The sequence below is a fragment of the Manacus vitellinus genome, unplaced genomic scaffold, assembly GCF_001715985.3.
Source record: "Manacus vitellinus isolate BGI_N305 unplaced genomic scaffold, ASM171598v3 scaffold_42_pilon, whole genome shotgun sequence".
Taxonomy (NCBI): Eukaryota; Metazoa; Chordata; class Aves; order Passeriformes; family Pipridae; genus Manacus; species Manacus vitellinus.
In genome coordinates this window covers 724,016-746,414 of record NW_021940553.1, presented here as the reverse complement: position 1 = coordinate 746,414, position 22,399 = coordinate 724,016, and the positions used below count along the sequence as shown (strand labels likewise).

At 46.1% G+C, this 22,399-nt stretch overlaps 1 protein-coding gene across 3 annotated transcripts in view; it reads right to left on the bottom strand.

Moving 5' to 3' along the window:
* Positions 1 to 7,762: 7,762 nt before the first annotated feature.
* The window catches only part of DYM (dymeclin), a 214,277-nt gene continuing 199,640 nt past the window's right edge, over positions 7,763 to 22,399 (bottom strand). For all 3 annotated transcript variants that reach the window (XM_018078808.2, XM_018078811.2, XM_018078810.2), the window contains one exon: positions 7,763 to 10,333. In XM_018078808.2, the coding sequence (XP_017934297.1) occupies positions 10,184 to 10,333 (150 nt within the window). In that variant the 3' untranslated portion in view covers positions 7,763 to 10,183. The remainder of the gene's footprint in view (positions 10,334 to 22,399) is intronic.

Here is a 22,399-nt window from a genome sequence, read left to right as displayed (position 1 = left end):
TGCCTGGTGGTGCACTGCCCCATGAAGGAGTCACGGACGTCCCCCACGATGAAAAATGTGTCTCTGTCCCCAGCGTGCTGCCCTGTGTGTGTGAGTGTGCTGGTCACGACCCCCGGCGCATGCCGGGGTCCCGGTGGGGTAACGCACGGCGGCGTCAGCAGGGAAAAAACACCCTGCATTGGTGTTTCATTCATTATTTGTCACCAGTTCAGAGACATTCTGTCCTGAGCACACACACAAAAAAAAAAAAGAGCATCCCCTCTTACGTCGTTGTTCCGTGCGTGGGCCACTCTCATGAATGCTGCGAAAGAACGTTCAATTTTCCCAGAAAGAAGAAAACCAAACCATTTCATGCTAAAAACGTGGTGGGAATCCGGGTTACTCAATGCCTCGAGTGGCCCCTTGGGTTCCTCTGTCTGCAGGACACCCCATGCACAAATCTGCCTTGGGCAGACCCCCAAATCTGGTACCTTTCCCCTGAAAACATAAGCTCCCTTTTCTCCTCGACTGCATTGCTGCGGTTGTTGGTCCCTCTGAGCATCCACACAGAAAAACGTCCAGGCACGGCTTAGACAGACTCCTGCTCCTCCCAGTCCTGGGCAGCCTCTGGGTGGTCTGGTCTTGGCAAACACCTCCTTGTGTTTTTCTCTCCACCCCAATATGGGATTTTTCACAGAATCAGAAAAATCCCAGAATGGTTTGGGTGGGAAGGGACCTTAAAGATCATCTTGTTCCATCCCCCTGCCACGGGCAGGGACACCCTCCACTAGACCAAGTTGCTCCAAGCCCTATCCAACCTGTTCTCGGGCTCTTCCAAGAATGAGGAGTCCTCAATCTCTCTGGGAAACAATTTTTTATTGTCACTGAGTTGGTCAATTTCCTACATTGCCTTGAGGCTAAAGGAAGGAAGACATTCTCACCCTTGTGTGGTGAAAGTCAAAACAGGAAAAACTCTCACGGAGGCCACAAACCACCATGGAAATTGCTCAGAATCACTCAAAAATGAGAAATTTCCCTGGGAATCTCTGTAAAGGATGGAGGGGAGTCTGCTCGTCCTTCCAGGGCGCTGGTTGGGTGTCAGCTGCTTGCACAGAAGGGAGTGTGCGTGTATTTTAAGTACACCAAAGGGATGAGAAAGAAAAGGAAAAGCCAGCAAAGAGCCAGGGAGGTTCCAAAGAGGGAGCTGGGGAAGTGCAACGTGAGGAGGGGGAGCAGGAAGGCACACGGGGTGTGCAGGAGTGGCTCCAGGCAGGCTCGGGCTTGGGCCCAGGGCTGTTGCAGCCTCCTCGGTCCCGTGGTGTTTGGGGAAATGGGACTCCACGTACTTTCCTGATTAATACACAGAGTTGCAGCAGAGAAATACCCGGCTGTCATCATCAGTGTATCCTCCCAGAGAAAACGATGTTGGCAGGACCTCGAGCAGGCCCAGCGTCGCAGGCCTGGAGCCAACAGTGTGTTCAGTACAAGTTTCTGCATCTCCCTGTCTTTCATCATCTCCCACACGCACCCCTACCAACCCGCCATCCCAAGGGTTACTGTCGAGGTAGGAGAAAGCTGCTAAGTGAAGACACTCTTAAAACTTGAAGGGGCAGTACTTTAAAGGCATCAGTAAAAATCCATCTGCCCCGAGCCTAGTCCCTCTCCATCTGGCCTTAAACTGGGAGTGCAGGGTGCCAAATCCTCTTCTACGTCTCTTAAATCAAGAGGATTCAATGGAAAACTTCTGGTCCTTATGGTCCATCACAGGGCTGGGGGCACTGCCTGGGAAGAAGGTGTAGCAGGCCACTATTCCCAACTTCACGAGCCCCAGATCTGAGCCCCAGACTTAAAGAAAAAGCCCTGGGTCCATCAGCCAGGTCTGAGGAAAAAGCCCTGGATCCATCAGCCAGGTCTCTGCAGGTTGTGATTTGAAATGTTTCAGAGATGCTCTTCATCCTACTGTATCTTTTTTGAGGGATAAGGGAGGATAAGGGTCTGCCATGGCAGGAACAGCTCCTGCCCTTGCCAATATCTCCTGGGGGTGCACATCAGAGATGTGAATCAAAGGCTTTCCAGGACCAGGTCCTAAATTATTTTGACTGAAGATGGCTGTCAGTCCTTGAAGCTTATCAGAGACACATGTGATGCTGAAACTCATCGGTACAAACAGGGGTTTGGCTTTCTGTTGACTACAGATCAGCCCAAGGCCATGAGCTAGACATGAGATTTCAGGTGTAGGCTGGAGGGAAGGCCTTGGGACTTGATACTGACGGCTAGGGGATAAGCTGCCCTGCCAGCCTGGGCATGAGATACCGGGGAAGGAGGGGATTTCTTCCCCCTCTTGATTTCATCAGGAGCAGAGGGTTATACAACAGCGAGGCAGATGGAAATGTCACAACAGCAAGCTTGGCAGCTGCACAAACACAACTAATCTGCCCTCGCTTAATGCTCGTAGCCACAACATAAACACACGTGGGGCACAAGGTAATGGATGAGGTGAATCCATCAACAGCAGCCTTGGTGCACGGGGCGTGCTGCCCTGCGCCCTCCCAGAGCCCTCCCAGAGCCTCAGCAACCCGGGGAGGGCTGGAACCTGCCTGGGAAAAGCCTGGTGTCTCCTGAAGTCCTGCCCCAGGTGCAGCTGAGATGTCACCTGTAGTCACTGTACTCATCCATCGCCTCTTGGGGTCCGAGGAGTTCTGCAGGGCACCCACCTAAACCCGACCAGTGCTGTGCTTCCTCTCGTGGCCCTTCGTCAGACAGGGTGGTGCTGAGAAAAGGAGTCACTTTATGGGTAATGACAGAATTATAATTAATAATGACGTGCCATTTTGACACACATATACATATGTAAATGCTATATATATATACATATACATACCACAGATACACACATGCACACTATACACATACATCCAAGCTACCTATCTGGGCTCAGTCCCTTCCCAGTCAGTTTACTTTCTTGCTAATTATTCGCTCTTTGGGTCAGGACCATGGCTTCTGGCTTGTTCTCTAGCACTGCTCATGTGGGTACTCAATGGACTTTCATTTGGCTGCACACTCACTGACAACAAGCATGAAGGTATCGACTGAAAATGGCTGTTTCTTCCCCAAAATAATTGAGAATGGCCTCTGCCATGTGCCTCCAGTACACACCAGTGGGGAAGATGGAAGGAGAGAAGGAAGGGAGGGGAGAAAGGAAGGAAGAAGGAACAGAAGGAGAGAAGGAGGGAAGGAAGGAAGGAGAGAAGAAGGAGGGAAGGAAAGAAGACAGAAAGGAAGGAAGGAAGGAAGGAAGGAAGGAAGGAAGGAAGGAAGGAAGGAAGGAAGGAAGGATGGATGGATGGATTCCTCTGGTCTTGCTGTGGATGTGCGATTTTATGAACTCTCTCCATCTCACCTTCATCAGGAGCTCCCACTTCCCTGGCCCAAACGTGCTCTATCAGGAAGGAGGAGAAGCCAAGCAAGGAGACAAAGGGAGCCCGAAGTTTATGGCTATTGTTTAGGTCAATAATGTATCGATTACAATTTTGTGTGCTAAAAGCTTGACCTTTTAAAGGGCAATTGGCGCCCGTGAGATTTGATTTAGGAGAAAGAAAAGAATTTAAATTTAATTTTCACTTCGTATTTCAGTTGGGAGAAACTTGCAAGACAGGAGACGCCACAGATGGGTTTTTTTGGGGGGGGGAAGAGGGTGAGGATTTTTTTCTGGAGCCATCATAAAGAGCTGCATTCCAGGGTGAAAGTGGCTCTGTTGCTTCTCTACTGCACAGCTCAGCACTGCAGGTACACAGACAAGACACAAGGCACTAAGCAGAACATTTAATATGAAGCCCAGACAAGTAAATACTGGATACTGAATATCCCACATCCAGGAATGACAGTGGGCTTTCCCCCTGTAGGAAGCAGCAGGAGCAACAAAACTACACACAAGGGTGTTTTGGGAAAAAAACCCACAATTTTAGGTCTTCAAGCACCTGTTCTGGGAGAGGTTTTGAATTTCCAGGTACAGATTTGCCCCTGTATGGTTTATTTCCATTATCCCCTAGTTGATACAGTCCTTAAATAGTGACAGACAGCTCTGGTGGGGCTGAGCACCCCAGGTCTGCTGTGCCCCGAGCACCCACACACAGCAGGATTCATGGAAAGAGGGGGCACTGCAGACTGGGATGCAGGAGCTGTGCTGGGAGAAGGGATGGACCCTGACAACGGCTTCAGGGGCAAAAATAGAAGCAGCAGGGCGAGGACAGCTGTTCCTAGTTTAAATTGCCAGTTTTTAATAAGCTGTTTTGCTCTTTGAAAAGCATTTGTTTCATCATTTCATAAACAGGAGGAGGGGCCAGGGCAGCATCATCGAGGATGTCACCTACTTTGTCACTGCTCCTCTCCAGATCCTCAAAGGCCTCCAATTTTCTCCCAGTGGCATCAGATTCAGGGCTTTCAGCAGCACAAAGTGACTATAAGGAAGACTGAAGTCTGCCATTCAGTTTGCCAAGACATCTGGCAAAAGCATTATGTACAGCTGAACATTTCATCACGTCTGCCAAGACATAGTCATTTCGGATTAATTTTAAGACAGTTTTTAAAGCGATGATGAAGGATTGTGCCGTGCGCTTCAGCAGGCATTAAAAAAAAAAAATTAAAAAAACCCCCCACCAACCTCTCTCTTCTTTAAACTTCTCATTCAAATTGTCCCAGTTTGGCAGCTCTGGGGTGCATTTGATTTGGAGGGATTCACCAACAGTGACACTTCCATTTATCTGAGCTCGAGTAAGTGCTGGCACAGCCCATGGGTGGTAGCAGTGCCTTCAATATTAAACATGGCCACTTGGAGCAATTCATTTACAAACAGGCAGCACAGCCTGTAACATCCGAAATGCATCCACCCAGCAATAACCAGCATCTATGATTAAATGCTTACAAGCTGTAATCTCAGCTGGAGCCCTGCAGTTTGGGGTTAACTACCCTCCAAGAGCAAAAGCATTTACAGCGCTGTCACTCCAGAGCAGCCCCCGGTATTCCCATTGAAGGGGTGCCAAAATCTGTAGTCAGTGACATGCAAAGGAGAGATGGGTTGCTGCTTTTGAGATCCCAGCTCAGGCAAGCCTGCAGCCATTTCCATGGCCCCATCAACTTCCCTGGGCAACCTGTGCCAGGATCTCACCACCCTCACAGACAGCAATTCCTTCCCAATATCCCATCTAACCCTCTCCTCTGCCAATGGGAAGCCATTCCCCTTGTCCTGTCCCTCCAGTCCTTGTCCCAGGTCCCTCTCCAGCTCTCCTGGAGCCCCTTTAGGCACTGGAAGGGGCTCCAAGTTCTCCCTGGAGCCTTATCCTCTCCAGGTGAACACCCCCAGCTGTCCCAGCTTGGCTCCAGAGCAGAGGGGCTCCAGCCCTCAGATCTTTAAGGTCCCTTCCAATCCAAACCATTCTATGATTACCTTGAATCCTCATGTCCACAGCCCACAGCACCTCCCTGCCCTGCTCCCGATGAGTCGCTGTTCCCGAAGTCACAGCAGGAAGTGCAGCTCTGCTGTCCAGGTCAGTGGAGGTTGTAACAGTTGCCCTTTTGTCTTTGAAACACCATTATCTCCCTTTAGCAGAACTGTTATCAGCGCCATGGGCGATGCTGGTGACGTGTGTTGGTGTCTCATGCAGAAGAAGGATGGCCCCGGAGCACTTGTCTGGTGATGTCACAGCCCGGGGATGTCCTGCCAGCAGGATCCTTTCCTGAAAGGGAAAAAAACCCAGGCAAACTCCCTGCGTGCATGAACCTTTCCCTGAGCCCTTCACACACATCTGGATGTCATGAATGACCCGTGAATGACCATGAATGAATAATTCTCAGAGTTTAGGTTCTGCCTTCTAGCCAAGCCCCAAGTAATACCCAGCCACCTCCATCCTAGCCCAGACAACCAACTCCGTGACACCCAGGACGTCATTCCCCACAGAAGTCAGTCTCAAGGGAATATCTGCACCATATTGAGAGCCCACAGCCATCAAAGCTGCTGCCAGAAGGTGTCCAGGAGCTGATGCTTCATCCTCCAGGTGCTCAGGATGAGGCTGTTGTGTGTTGCCATCAGACGTGCAGCTGTTACCTTAAACTGCTAGTTGTGAGTCAGTAGAGTCTGTTATAAAAACAGATAATAAATATTATAACAACTCCCCCCAAAATCCCCAAATTCAGAGCAAACCAAACACAAAAGCAGCTGCGACCCTGAATTTTATGTCATTACTGGTACCAGTGGTACTTATTTTTAGGTGAGGTGGCCAAAGCCCTGCTAATGGGAAGAAATGGGAAAGGATTTACAGGGGTCAGGTGATTCTAGAAGTGCAATTACATAAAAACTCCTGCTCTTCCAGGATTTACACACACTGAGATTTACACACACTGAGCCCAATCCATCAGGAGAGACCCCGGGGTTGACTAAACGTAAGATGGCATCTGACCTTTAGTTGGCTGAATTAGACAACGTACACGAGAATGAAACCGGTAGAAAAGGTTGTACAAAAAGCTTTAGAGTTTCCAAAGAAGGGAGGGGGGTTGTTTGCTTCTTCCTTTCCTGTTTAACTGGTAGATCAACAATCTAGAGGGACACAGAGAACTGTTTGGGGTTTTTTTTTCCCGTAACTTGCCTAATACTCTTCGGTTTTAGGCTAGTAGGGTCAAGAAAAGCCAGGACACCTGGCAAAGGCAGCCCAAAAACCTTCCAAAGTGAGTGATTCCCAACTCATTCGTAGCTTACCACCCACCACCTCAGTTTCAAAGTGAGATCAGAGTTTCACTCTGAGGAAGGAGAATTTCTCCCTCACCAGGGATATGTGCATCAGGCTCCACAGGCACAGCCCACAACAGACAGCAACTGGGTTTCCTGCCTGTTATCCACAAAGCTTGGTCTTCTGAGAACTGACCTCTCTTCTCCTCCCCATCCCTGAAGTGATGGATTTCCCTCTCCAGAGCTACTCAAGGAGCCCAAGCAGGTGGTGTCACTGGTGACCAGCACTCAGAGCAAGAACAGAATAGAATCTCAGAACGGTTTGGGTTGGAAAGGACCTTAAAGACCATCTTGTTCCACCTTCTGCTGTGGGCAGGGACACCTTCCACTAGACCAAGTTGCTCCAAACCCCATCCAACCTGACCTTGGACACTTCCAGGGATCCAAGGGCAGACACAGCTTCTCTGGGCAGCATGTGCCAGGGCCTCACCACCCTCCCTGCCAGGAATTCCTTCCCAATATCCCATCTAACCCTGCCATCTGGCAGGGGGAAGCCATTCCCCCTTGTCCTGTCACTCCAGGCCTCCCCAAAGCCCATCTCCATCTTTCTTGTTGGCTCTCTTCAGGCACTGCAAGGCCACCGTTAGATCAGCCCAAACATGAGCGTGGTCAGGTGAAGGCCCCCGTGACACACTCATCCTGTCCCCCCAAAAAACAGAGACACAACATTGGCTTACATGGGGTGGCCAGAACAACAGGAAAGAGAAGCTGAGGGTGCAGCAGCACATCACATCTGGTCTGGTGTGGACAATCCAGTCCCTGCTCTGCTTTCCCCCACGACCGTCGAGGTTGAGTTGTCAAGAGGTGAGATTCCATATGACACTTCCCTTCTTGCACCAAGCACTGATTTAAACAATTATTTACTTTATACAGTAAATAAAATAACATCCTTCTTACTGCACATCCTGGAGGATGTTATAAAGCCTTGTGCACGTTAGGCCTGATGACCAGCCCAAGACTCATCCCACGGCAGCTATCACAGAAAACAGAACAACACTCTGTACGTACTGTTTTATTTTTTTTTTTATTATGCATAATAAATCTTTCACACAAAGTAATGAAAAGGATCCCTAAGGTGAAGGAAAACAAGAGTATTTGTGACCGTACCAGAGTGCAGACATCAGGGCACTGCCAGACCCACATCACGCTCCAACTCTTGGAAGAGCCAATGGATTTTAGTGTAAATCTTGGTCTGGCTCTGCTGTTCCAGTTTTAGGTGGTAACTCCAGCTGTTCCAAACCAACTGGGATCTGGGAGCACAGCATATTATTAAACACACAAGGAAATTATGCCATTGGAACAAACCTGTTCCTTCTGTACTTCAGTGTCCCCACAACGAGAGGACAGTGAGAGACAATTCGCTGTGCGACTCCCACACTGGTTCAGCAGCTGGTTTGACCTATTCTGTCAGACTGCTGCTTTATGTACCCTTCTCTTTGTAAAAAGCCCTTTCGCAGAAGAAATCAGGCTCTCTGCAGTCTGGCACCTGGCTGAGTTGTCTGCTCTGGTGAGGCCTCTCTCGCCCGGGGGTGGAGGGTGCTCCCCTTGGGCAGGTTCAAGTTCTGCTTAAAACAGATGAACACTGAGCCATCCCAGTAGCTTCAGAATCCCCAGTTTAAAAGTGCATCTTCAGACTGACCTCTCCAAAGCTGGGCAGCCCTGCTGACTCACAAACACTCTTAGTCTTTTAATAAAGACAAAATTACGAATCACTACAGTAAGTAAGAAAAGTCATCCCCTTTTGACGTTTGCTCAAAGAACAAAACAAAACAGAATAAGTTCAAAAACACAGCATCAACTTATGTGCAGCTCAGTCATGGTTCATTCATTTCTCCTATTTGCCTAAGAAAACACTGCATCCCCAGTCTTAACGTTGCCTTTTCTCAAAAGCTTCTGCCATAAAGTCCTAAATGCTCCAGGGCTGTAGATATATATATATATCCCTTTGTAGCTATATTTTAATAAATCTGGAAAGCTTTTTTTTTTTTTTAAGCCAGCAATTCCATTTGTGTAGGACTCAAATGGACTTCCACCTCTAAACAAGCAGATAAAAGGAAAGTACAATCTTAGCACATCCTTTAGGGGGACCAAACAGTGCAAGAAATTCTATTTAAAGCCACTTGAAGGACTGTCTGAAAGCAAATGCACCTGATTCCTCAGGTCAACAAACAGAACATGCTGGAGCAGGCAGTGAATACAGAGGGTTGCCACATATGTTTAGGAACTGATTCCTTGAAATTGGAAGTTTTGGCATGCAATGCACTGGTGACAGTCCCCCCCCACAGCAGCACATGGGATGGGGAGAGTGTGCACACGTGTGTGCAACGGGCATCGTTGGGAGTCTCTCCCAAAAAAATATCCCCACTTTGATACATGAGATGTTCTTTCAAAATCACACCACATTTCTTCTGCTTTTCCCACTGCTGAAACAGGTGTATCAGGAAAGGGCACTTGAAAACAACAACAGAAAGAAAGAGAAGTACTCTACATTCAGATAAATTTATACTTCTGCCATAAAGCCTTCAATACCAAAAAGAGGGGTTTCAACACAGAGCTTCGTCAAGGACCCCCAGGACACACTGTCACCATTACGCACATTACAGGACACTGGTCTACTTTACAATCTTATAATTATTTTCTTTGGACTTTTTCCAACCCCCCCCTTCCCTACACCTTCAATTTCCAGGAACAACTTTTGTACAGGAGCACAGAAAAACAAGTCTGTAAGGGACTTGACCCCGAAAGCTGGTGTTTCTAGCCCTATGTAGAGTCAGTCAAAACAACAACAAAAAAAAAAGACTTTCTATTGAAAATCCTCCCACAAACATCTAAATCAAGTGTTTTGAATCTGCCTGGGAACTAATCTGATTAAGATGCTGCTTGCTTAGTTCCCTTGGATGACAGTGTAGACACCAATTTCAGGACTGCAGCCCTGACAGTGCCACGGAAACGGAGGGCTGTGAGTGAAAACACGGGATTAGGTAACAATCAACCCACGGCAGAATCCAACAGACCATAAAAAGCTTGACCCAACGAAGCTGCCTCGCCTGAAAGAAACAAAAACACAAACGCTGCTTCCAAACCAAAGCCTCTTTCCTCATTTACCCCGTTAAGTTAAAAGAAAAATCAGGTTTGTGGTTGGTAGTAACATCACACCCCATGTGTAAGGCCTCATTTTCATCAAACAAGCTCTAGGTTATGGGTATAAATACAAGGGTGCCTACAAGTCCCTCACACCACAGCCTGTCACCAGCGTGTCGGTGGCAATCTGCTTCCAAAAATGGGCTGTACAGTGGTGGCAACTTCATTCTCTGTAAGTTTTGGGGTCAGAGGGTGCATGTTGGAAAGGGTCACGTATCAACACGCGGTGCAGAGGTTCGTTTTCTGTAAGAAGACAGAGTTGGGTTGGGTTGGGTTGGGTGTCCTTCAGCCAGAGTCCATGGTGAAGAGCTGGATGTCGTGGGGGTTCCAGTACAGGGCCACGGCAGAGTTGTAGACCAAGGACCACACGTAGGGGATGAAGAACTCCTCAGGCTGCTCCTCCTCCACATACTTGAACTTCAGCTCCGGGAACTTCTGCAACAAGAAACCAAAGTCCAATGAGGGGAGCTTTGCATGTCTGTTTGCAAACACACGGCCCATGTAAACACTGAAGAAAGAGGTCTGGTCAACAAAATAATGGGAGGAACTAAACCATTAGACCCAAAGGAAAATATTTACAGGATAAAGAGATCATTTATAATTTCTTCTTTGAATGAGTGCTACATTAGCATATTGTATTCAACCCCTTTACTGTTGGTCACAATTCATTTGCATGTTAACAGACTGAACATGTGAATCGTTTACGAAACACAAAGGTCCTAAGGAAAACTGTCATTTTCAGCAGCTTCACAAAGGCCTTCTTGCTTTTGCACATACAGACCTGTTTATTGCAGTTTTCCCTAGAAAGCATTTTGCTGTTAATTTTACTTGGCTCTTTAGCAGGAGAATCCTTTGGAAAGGCTGTAAGAATAAACACAGCCTGTGATATCACAGAATATCCTGAGCTGGAACAGACCCATGGGATCATCAAGTCCAACCCCTGGCCCTGCACAGGACACCCCAACAATCCCACCCTGGCCCTGAGAGCATTGTCCAAACACTCCTGGAGCTCTGTCAGCCATGGTGCTGTGCCCACTGCCCTGGGGAGCCTGTTCAGTGCCCAACCACCCTCTGGGGGAAGAACTTTTTCCTGAGATCCAACCCAATCCTCCCCTGACACAGCTCTGGCCATTCCTTCGGGTCCTGTCTCTCACCAGAGAGCAGAGACAGACATGCTGCGACTTTAGTTTCCCAGTCCTCTCATTCCACCCCCCTCCCAAAGCAACACACACTGAAAACCCACTGTGTTCACTCTCAGTGCGCTTTTGGAAGGGCTGAGTCTACTTTTGTACTCTGGTCTTCACTTTATCCACTTCTAAATGTTGCCTGTGCCTGAGCTTGGCAGAGTCTCAGACAAAAGCCGCATTGCAATGATCACTGGGGTAAGATAAAACACGATGCATTTTATTATTTATAAGGCTGTGGCTAAGACTAAGAATAAACTCAACGGTGTGACATGATCAGAACAAGCACAGCAATGGCTAAGGAGCCTCTTTGCCCATTAATAATGAAGGGATTCCCTATCCTATTTCTTGAGCTCACAGTGTCCTGTTTCCTTGCCTTAGGGTACAGGACTTCTGGCTTGATCAGTCTCCTTTAAAGGAGCCTTTCTTGGCCTCTTGGTTTTCAGGGTTATGTATTTAACTTCTGTGCACTCAGGTTATTTGTATTCTTGGAGCCAGAAAACATGGAAACCTGTAGAAAGTTGTAGAAAACATGTAAAAGTGGCACCTGGGGGCGTGGGTTAGTGGTGGGCTTGCCAGTGCTGGGGTAACATTTGGACTCAATGATCTTGGAGGGTTTTTCCACCTCAAGGATTCTGTGACTCTATGTTTCTACTCCTTCCTTGTGCTGCTGCTGCTGCTACTGGAGCAGTTTGGTGCAAGTGCTGAGCACACAATTACACCGAGACACAAAGGTGCCACCTGTGCTGTGCTTTACAAGGAGGATGTCTCCATGGACAGCTTCTTCCAACCCTCCCAAGTGACAATGTGCCACCTCCTACATGTCTCCATGGACAGCTTGTCCAGCTTGGCTCAACCACAGCCTTGGGTGACAATGTGGCATCTCCTCCATTGCTGAGGATGTCAGTGCCACCTTCCAAGTGCTCTCACATTCTGGAGCTGCCATGGTTTGGCTCATTTTGGGGTCAGGCCCTCAATCACAGCTCTACTTAGCCAGATGACAATGTGGAGCCTGGGAGGAACCATTCTGACTGTCATTATTGTACTTCAGGACTTTGGAAGGAGTGGGGAGCTCAGCCTCAGAGCAGTCAGGGAGGGAAGGAGGACACCACTATCTCCGTTCAAGGAACTAAGGCACATAAAAGACCAGGTTGTTAAAGGCACCTCTGCACTTAACTCCTGTTGAGTTCAAAGCTCAGAACCTCAAAGGTACATCAGCAAGTTTAATTTCCTGTGTCAGACACGCAGTTTGTGGTAGAGAAGCTCTACGACAGCCTTTTCGCGCACCCATCCCACTTTCTACCACCTCTCTTCCCCAGGTCTGTTTTGATGAGCCTGTTTAATGTTCTGCATCACTTTATTTTCTCACTCTCAGGCACCTTGCACCCATACTCACCCCCATCTCTCATTTCCTGCCTCCTATCCTACTCCCACCCCAACTCCCTTCCACTGCATCCTTATCCTCTCTCTTTAATGTATCTTTCTATTTTGAACTTGCCCCAGCAAGTTTTCTTTTTTCTCATCAGCCTCAAGAGATCTTCCTTTTCATTAATATCCTCTATCCCTTCCCACCACATCTCCAAGTTCTCAAACTGTCCCTGCCTTCCTCTTCTGCCACCCTACCCCTCCTCTCAGGACACTATAATTCTTTTGGAAGGTTAAACCTCACCCCAATCAAGCCCTCAAGTATATTTTCATAACTATTTATTTTTTTTAAAAAAGCCTGATATTCTACTCTGCTTATCCTCGGTGCAGTCTTCCCCACTTCCCTCCAAAACATCCTGACTTGTGGTCAGTGTTGACAGCAGCACATTCCCTTCAGCACTGCATCAGCAGAATGAATGGTTAAACCTCATGGTTACACCATGGTAACGTTTCAAGGCAGAGAAAAGCCTTAAACAGCTGCCACTCTTCACCCCAGGGGCAGCTGCACGCCAGGACTGCAGCCTGGAGTAGTCCTTCTGGGAGGGAAGGGGGGAAAAAGTGATTAAAGATACTAATTTCAGTTGAATTAAACACAGATAACTTTTTTTTTTTTCCCCCACGTTCGGGGACACAGATACAGCTACTGCTTTTGCAAACACTTGTGGCAGTAAGCTGGGAGCATTCTGGGCTCTTGTGAAGCCTAACAAACATCTCCAGCCCTAAAGCTGTAGGTAAAATTGTCTCAGAAGTTCCAACAGCTCCATCTGAGATGCTCAGGTCTTACTATCCCATTATCTCTCAGCTGGAGGGGCAGCATAAAATAAATCAGATAGCATTCATATTTTCAGGTAATAAGCCATGCATTGATTTTATTATTAAGCTTTTCTTCAGGCTGATCAATGTTGCCATCGATTGCAATCGTACTGCAGCAATTTAATAATCAATTTCAGATTAAAGGCTATAACTCACTGCAGTCAGTCTGCACTCTCTCACACTCAACACATGCCTTGAACAGTCTGCACTGTATCTTGGAAATGTAGAAAAGGAAAATGAGACTTTTAAGCAGAGGGATCATACATGTCGCCATTACATACACACAATTTTGAATGCCTTTGTATAAAAATAATGTAAGTAATGGCAGGAGTGACAGATTTGTGATGGTCCACCTGAACAGTGGGCCCAGGACAGCTCAATGCACTGTTAATGACACACGGAGAATCTGAATTGCAGGTCAGCAGTTCAAACCCACCTTCTTTAGACGGCTGCAGTGATGCCTGGCTGTGTGCTGGCCACGGTTTCTCATTCATTAAAAATGAGAAATCCTAGAGGCCCAGCATGGAGAGAACTGCACCAGCATCTTTGGGATGTGGATGTGGCACTTGGGAATATGGTTTAGTGGTGAACACAGTGGTGCTGGGTTAATGGTTGAACTTGATCTTAGAGGGTTTTTCTAACCTCAGTGATTTTGTGATCTACCTTGCAAGATTAACCATGGCAGTCATTCACTGCTAAGATGATAAACTACCCATACTGTCTCACTACAAGGGTGTTCACTGAAAACAGAATTTATTAACAAACAAAACCACCAAATTTAAGCCACCTCAAAAAGTTTCTTTCTTATCAGACTGACTTTAAAACTATTTGCAACAGCCAGAATTAGAAACCACATAAGAAGCTTTATTGAGGAAAAAAAGCCGTAAGATTTTCAATGGGTTCAAGGAATGGTTCAATTCAGATCTGTGCCATTTGCCTCCTGCATGTACTGCTTCCAAATGAGTGATCAGGAGCCTTAGCCATGTGTTGCAGACAGGAGGTGACACTGAATGAGTGTTTCTGCAGAGCTGTAAAACAACCAGGCCACAGGAGTCTCAGGACACTCCCAGCAATGTCCCAGCCAGCACTGTTGAGTTTCTATCACGGTTAACAAAATTCCCAAAGTGGCACATCAAACCAGCAGTGCACAAAACCATTTTCTTCTGCTTTGTTGCTGCTGTGTCCAACTTACTCCTGGAAAGACATTTGCTCCCCAGCTGGTGACACTCCAGTGAACCTCTTTTGAAAAGAGGGACCGTCCTAAGGCATCTTAAACAGTAGTCTTAATAACAGAGGACAAGCCCTGGCACGGGATTAATCATCCCTTTTTTTCCTTGACAGTCCTGTTTGTGATGGTGTCGAAAGACGGAGCCCCTCTGCTCTGGAGCCAGGCTGGGAGAGTTGGGGGTGTTCAGCCTGGAGAAGAGAAGACCCTGGGAAGACCTGAGAGCCCCTTCCAATGCCTAAAGGGGCTCCAGGAGAGCTGGAGAGGGACTTGGGAAGGCCTGGAGTGACAAAACAAGGGTTTCCCGCTGCCAGAAGGTAGGGTTAGATGGGATACTGGGAAGGAATTCCTGGCTGTGAGGGTGGTGAGGCCCTGGCACAGGTTGCCCAGAGAAGCTGTGGCTGTCCCTGGATCCTGGAAGTGTCATAGGTCAGGATGGGCATGGCTTGGAGCAACCTGGGCTAGCGGAGATGTCCCTGCCCATGGCAGGGGTTGGAACTGGATAATCTTAAGGTCCCTCCCAACACAAAACCCTCTGTGATCCTATATACAATGTGTTCACTAAGTTTTTGAACACAAATGGGTCCACTGGAGCCATTATTTGCATTTCCCTCCAGCCCTTATAGAGGACAAACAACCCCAGATAGTTCAAAACAAACCAACCTGAGGCAGTCCCTGAAAACCCAAGAGCCGGAGGTAACGCTACGGTTTGAGCGGCACAAGTTAAACAGAGACATCACTTATCAGCTCCGGTGAATCACTCCACCACTGCACCCTATCTTGTTTTCTTCTGCCAGACAAAGCAGAAGTCAGATTTAGTGGTTGGGACGAGGGTACAAACGAGACAGACCGAGAACTTTGCAGACTGTCTGCGTTGTCAATCATATGATTCGATGAAAAACCACAAGAAGCCCGATGAACAGATGAAGAACTGAACTGCAATAACTCCCCCACCGCAGAAGTTCAACAACATCGGGGTGTTTTGGTTTCTTTTTGGTCTTTTTTTTCTCTTTTTTCAGTTAACGTTGAGGAAGAGAACATCATGGCCAGCCAGCAGCACCTGGCCCCGCTCCAGGCAACGCAGTGGCATCTGCACTGCAAGGCTTGAGCTGTACGTTAAATAAAATAGCCTTTCCCTTCAAATCAACCCTTGGAGCTGCTCCTAGGCTACAGTGTTATGTCAGTGGATGATCTCCATGAAGATAATATAAGCAAGGGCATATGGAGCTGCTTTAAGAGCGATGTCTTTGCTTTATTCCCTGATCTAGATGTTTTACTGGATGAAAAGCAGGACTCGCCAAAGAAATGGGGCAGTCACTGTGGAAAATAAAGAAATTAAAGAACTGTATTAATAAAAATGTGGAGAATCCTCTTTTCCTCTATTTGTGGTTAGAAACTCTGGTTTCTGAAACAGCAATCAAGTGCAGGTCACTGTTTTCAAAAACAGGTGACTCTTTGAGGAGGAAAGTACCATTTCCAAAAGAGTCTGAACACATTTGAGAGTCAAATTCATGGGGACTTTCCATCAATCCAAACCTTCAAAGTCTTTCTGAAAGTGGGATTTGTGCGTGTTTGAAAAGCTTACTCTGAGTCCTGTTTGGTAACCTAATGACATGCTGGCAAATTATGTGTTTCATATTGTTTCAGCTAAATATAGCAGTATTGCCTGCAGAGCATCTGTAGGATTGGACTTTATTAGCAAAATACATCAAATGGCAAAGAAAAAAAGAGACAGGGTTCAGATTCAGCATTGTACCAAGTCTCTATTCTAGGGTCCATAATGAATATTTACTCTAGCCATGATTGCCCCTACAACCTGCCTTGCACCAAACACGCCAACCTGTAAGGAGTTTGGGCAAAGGAAGTGCACTTGTTATTGTCTGCAAAATCCACAATGCCACCTTGAAATCTGGTCCCCAAAACAGCAATCCTGGAAAAAACCTCATGCCTGGTACACTGTGCATGGTATCAATACCCAGGTACATATGTAAGCATTGATGTAATTGTTTTTTATATAAATACAAGCACTTGAGTTCTTTAATGGAACACAATTCGTGGACGCAAACATCTCAGTGCTTGGTTTAAGACACTGATAGACTGAATTTTTGCAATTATTTAATTCTTTTGAGGTGATAAGGCCCTTTCATCTTCCTCTAGTTCTGTTCGTGTCTGCGGTGCTTCTCTTTGACTTCAGACAGAAAGCTGGTGTGGCTTTGGCGAAATATCTGTATGGGCTACACCACACCTGCCTGATACCATCTTTTTCTCCTTCTCAGGCCTGCAGCACAGACAGCCCAGCAGAGGATGGTGGTGGGGAGATGAGGGAAGCAAACAGGAAACATGCTAGACTAGGTGTGAGCCGCACGTCTTGTTCAGAGATCTGCGTGAGGAATAGGTGCAAACTGAAAGATGGTGAAGAAAACTGGGGCTCGGAACATGCCAGGAGGGTTGAGAAAGAAACAGAAAACTCAGGGTGATAAGATGTTCAAAACCACCTATGCACAAGCTAAATATGTTAAATATAATAAATATAGTATTATGTATAATAAAAGAAATGTAAAAGTTTAAGGAATTACACGAGTTGTAGTAGACAACAACATTTTACCCAGGGAGTAAAATTCCATAAGACAGGTAACTCATACTCTCCTATTGGGACACAATCTTCCTGGTTCAGCAGGGCAGGTAAGTTAATCTATAGGGAGACAGCTGTTTAGAAAGTTAGGATCATTGATACGTGACTTCTGTCTTCAGGTCACTTTGAGTAAAGGTTTGTACAACCAGAGCTGCAGGAAAATAAATGTTCAGCAGTGAATTTTCAGTGTTGGATGTGAACCACCACCAGAAAAGCAGACGTGCCTCTGGTGAGAGTTCAGCAATTATCATTTTATTTTAACAGAGTACTGAGAAGCCAGGTCATTTGGGGAAAAATTAGCCAAACAGCTCTGACTAGATGTTTATTGGTAAAAACTCCATGATTTAAATGAGTTAAATAGTTGTGGTAAACCTGCCAGGGCACAAAGCTTTGCAGGGTACCATAAGAGGAAGACTGTATTTCTTTCTGGGATAGAATGGCAAATACTGACAGTTTTAAAGTCCTAGAAATTCAGGGATGCAAATACATCCACACTTTTTTCTTTTCTACCCAGCTAAGTAATATTGCTGATAAATGTCAATAGCTCCAAACCATGCCATAGAAATGATTTTTGTCTTCATATTGAGTTGTTAATCTATACAAATTCCAAAAGCACTGTATAAACACACATATCTGGACACAGGACGAGGCCAGGTAGCCAATTCAGGCTCTCCTGAGTCCACTTCAGAAACACCTGGACTCTGGGCTACTTTTAGACAGGACAGTAAATAAACTAAAACACTGGTCAGCAGCTGTAAGGACAGGTTGGGAGAGCTGGGGGGGTTCACCCGGAGAAGAGAAGGCTCCAGGGAGAGCTGAGAGCCCCTTCCAGTGCCTAAAGGGGCTCCAGGAGAGCTGGAGAGGGACTGGGGACAAGGGATGGAGGGACAGGACACAGGGAATGGCTTCCCACTGCCAGAGGGCAGGGTTAGATGGGATATTGAGAAGGAATTTTTGTCTGTGAGGGTGGTGAGGCCCTGGCCCAGGTTTCCCAGAGCAGCTGTGTCTGCCCCTGGATCCCTGGAAATATCCAAGGCCAGGCTGGATGGGACTTGGAGCAACCTGATCCGGCTTAGTGGAAGGTGTCCCTGCCCATGGTAGGGGGTGGAATGAGATGAGCCTTAAGGTTCCTTCCAACACAAACTATTCTGGGATTCTCTGAAAATTCCTTAAAGCACTCAGTTTGAGAAAAAATGGGGATCCCTGCTCAGCTTCAGAGATACTGTGTCTCCCTGGAGAAATTTTGAAACAGGAAGAAAAGATTAGGAAGATGAAAGACCAAAGAAAAACTCAGATATTACACACTGTTAAGTATCATTAACCTCTAGAAAACACTGTATGTATTATACATACATAGTCCCAACTCAAGGATTTAGAGCTGTAATTACAGTTTGCTTGCCCTGTCAGGATTGTTCTCTATGCCATGTTCTCTAGACAGACACACATTTTTCCAGAACACTTCCAAGAAGACAGTTCAACACCTAGGAGCCAGACAGAGCTTTGACTTGCTGCCTGACCAGGGAGAGATGGGGAACTGCAACAGGAACACTACGAGGAATTTGCAACACTCCAGAATATACAATATATGTTGGCTTTACCAAATAATGAGAAAAAAGTGGACTAGAGATTGATATATGTAATTAAAATTTTAAGTGCAAGGATGAAGGCATGGCGTGTAAACCAGGTATCATCAACAAAAAAGACTACTTTCATTCACTTCAGGGTTAACCCAAAACAATAACTCTTTGAAAATACAGAGGCCTTTTAGAAGAAAGAATATAGATTTGAGCAAAAAGTAAAGAGCCTCGAAATGACAACAGTTAAAAACAGAGAGTGTTTTTAAAATTGAAGTAAAACTAATAAAGATTTAAACATGTGGAATGAAGAAAGCTACTGACTCAACTGACAAAAATGGTTCTAGGTCCTGACCCCGCTCAAGCACTCGTGACCCACACATCAACTACTCAGATAAATAAATAAAATCCTTTGTGTGCTTTTGAATTTAGAGAATTAAAATCTGAAAACCAGAATAATCCCTGGACCCATTTCTCAGTGGCATTCAAGGGCAGCACAGCACAAACGGGGATGAGCCTGTCAACTCAGAAAACTTCTATTGATGTGAAGTGGAGGTATAAGCCCTTCCTACCATGGGATTTGCAGAAAATGCACATTTCATAACAGCAGTCCCTATTTTTACCAGTGCTAAGGAAGATGCAAATGAGTTTAAGCCCTGGCTTCCTGTGCTTCACCTCACAACCCATCCGCCTCTAGATTGATGTGCAGAGCTTTATGTGGCCATGAAAAACAGTAGGTTTGCAGCAAACACCTCTGTTAAAACTGAAATGAGTTTAGAAATCACTCATTCACTGATACCTTTATACAGAAGACTTCTACAGCTGCTAACAAAAGGTCACAAGATTAGCAGTAGAATTCAGACACTTCACTCTGCTACAACTCACAATTAAGACCATGATGCTTTAGCAGTACCCTCAAAGAAGGGCTTAGACATCTAGAAATTTTTTAAGTCTCAAACCCTGCAACCTTATAAAGACTTTCCAAACACCAAAATACCATTTGCCCTTTTCAAGGGTGCAAAAGGTAAAGTTTAAGAAACTGGCTGTCATAACTCAGTTGGGAACATCTCACTTTCATGTATTGTGTAAATTGGTAGCAGGGGGAGGAACAACTCTTTGAAGGTCTCACATTGGCCATAAACTCAAGTTGTCCTAAATCCATACATGTACTGTTTGGATCACTCTGCCAAAGACAGAAGACATAAAGTTCAGCAAGCAAGTGAAGGCAGAGTAGGATCAGTTCTGCAGTCAACCAGCAGATCTGGAGCAAATCACCATCCCCGGAGGGATTTAAAAGCTCTGTGGATGTGGCACTTGGGAATATGGGTTAGTGGTGGACTTGGTAGTGCTGGGGGAATGGTTGGACTCGATAATCTCAGAGGGCTTTTCCAACCCAGACAATTCTGCGATTTTGTGACCTGTGAGAGACTGAGGTGCTTGATCAGTCCATAAAAAGTTCACAGTGCCTTCAAGGGCCTTCATCAGCTGGTCAGTGGGGAAACCCTTACATAATACAAAAGGGGTTTTTTATGGTTCAGGACTCACCAAAGATAAGAATAATTCTTGCTGTGCAATTTGATTACTTGTAACAATGTGAAGGAACTCAAAGGAGGGTAAAGTAGGGGTGAAAAAAGCAAAGTCTCCTATTGGAGATACTGTAAGAGAAGGCAGCAAAGAAGGATTAACTCCATAACTGTGTACCTGTTTTTTTTTAAAAACAAAGCCAATGTTATAAATGCCAAACAATATTCCAGTTCTCCTGCCAGAGACGATCACCTGCTAATTATTTTCTGAAAAGTGAGTTCCACACTTTTAGTCCAATAGATATAATTTATTAAACTTTCTTTTAACAGTAAAGAAAAACCTCACTGGAAAAAGGCCTATGAAATATATGAAAGATGGAAGCTTTGGAGAAACTAACCCTGCTGAATAATGAATGATATGTGTAGCTATATACTCAAAGACATGGTAGAACTACTCTTGACAAATATTGGAGCCAACTATGTATTTTAAAAATTTTGAGCAGTGAGTGCTACTGTCTAAGTCAGAGCAGTTGTTTTGACTTTGATAGCAGACTACTCTAAAATACAAGGAATGTTGTTTATCATGGAAATGCTTTGTGCTCCAGATAACATCACGGATGACTGCCCCACCTAGGCTAAGGCACCATCCCATCATCCCAAAACAAACCCCAGATAAACCTCTCACTGTTGCCCGGCTCCTACTTCCACCAAAAACTCAGCTATTGTGCAAATAAAAGTCTTGCCACGGTTTGTGCCACCCAGAGGGTGTTGGACACACATGTGACAATGAAGGAAACAACTGAACTTCAAGAAATTAACCCACATTTTTGTGTTTCAGTAAGACACCTGAGCAAACACTGTGCCTTGCTGCCAGAGGGATGCACCTTAGGAACCTGTCTGGATTATGTACAAATTCTGGCCCAGTAATAGGTAAACACTGCTCTTTTCTCATTTTTTTTTTTTTAATATGGATTGTAATGCCCAGGGTTAGATTCTTCTTCATCTACCCTGGAAAAGGAGATGGAGATTTTGCCACCTGACTTGATCCCACCCTGTGCTTGGTGGTGGAGCTGGTGATCACCTATGGAGTGCTGACCTCCTTGCTCTTCAGGATCTGAGCTGGGAAGAGACTGAAGCATAATGACTGCATAAACCACACTAATTTCATAGTTTAAGGATTCTTCCTTTTGCAAATCACCTACATGACCCCTCTCTGCTCTAATACAGTTTTGGGATTATCCAGAAGAACTACAAAGCATGGAGAGGACAAAAATGCTGTTGTCACCCGCCTGTTTCTTTCACCCCAAATCCAGAGTTACTGCAATGTCAGTTTTGTTTTCTCATTTAGTTGCATAGAATATATTCCCCCAACACAAAAGGTGGCAGGAGAAGAGCAGAGTGATTCAGTTTGCATATTTTTCCAGTGACGAGGTCCCAGACATGCTTTCACTGGATATTGGTGCAACGCTGCATCCAAAACATCCCACCAAGCCAAAAAGAACATTCCTTTGGACAACTGGGACCACGCTCCTCTCCGTTATCACTGCACAGGGGTCCAAACCGCCGCCCAGACCTTGGCTTTGCACACCAACCAGAGAGATAAGACCCCTTCTCCCAGCTGAGCTTTGATTTGCCCCTGGGAGGCTGACATTTGCAGCACATTTCCTCGTGTGGAGGGTTCCTCACGGGTCGCTTTACGAGGTTAGACGTTTACTTAACAGCAGCCACAGAGACGAAGCCCAAGCCCGACATCCTCCTCCGGTCCCTCCCACCCAGCACTGCGGCGGGGCTGCACGCCAAGCCCAAACATCCTCTCCCCCCACCCCCACGGAGGAAGACCTCCTTTTGATTTTGTACTTTTTAATCTGAGAGAGCCAGGCCTGTAAATATTACAAAAAAATGATAACAATGACTTAAGAACAGAGACAGACTCGCTGTCACCAACTGTTAACTCTCAGATCAGGGCAGCCTAGGAAGTGGACCCTTATCTGCCTGAGGCTCAGGACACACTGACTAACACCCTATTGAGTCTGCAGACCTTTGGCTCCCTAATCTCCCCAAACTGGAAAACGTACACCCCAACGGACATACTCCCTTCTTAAGTATTTCAAGCCTCTGCAAAGAG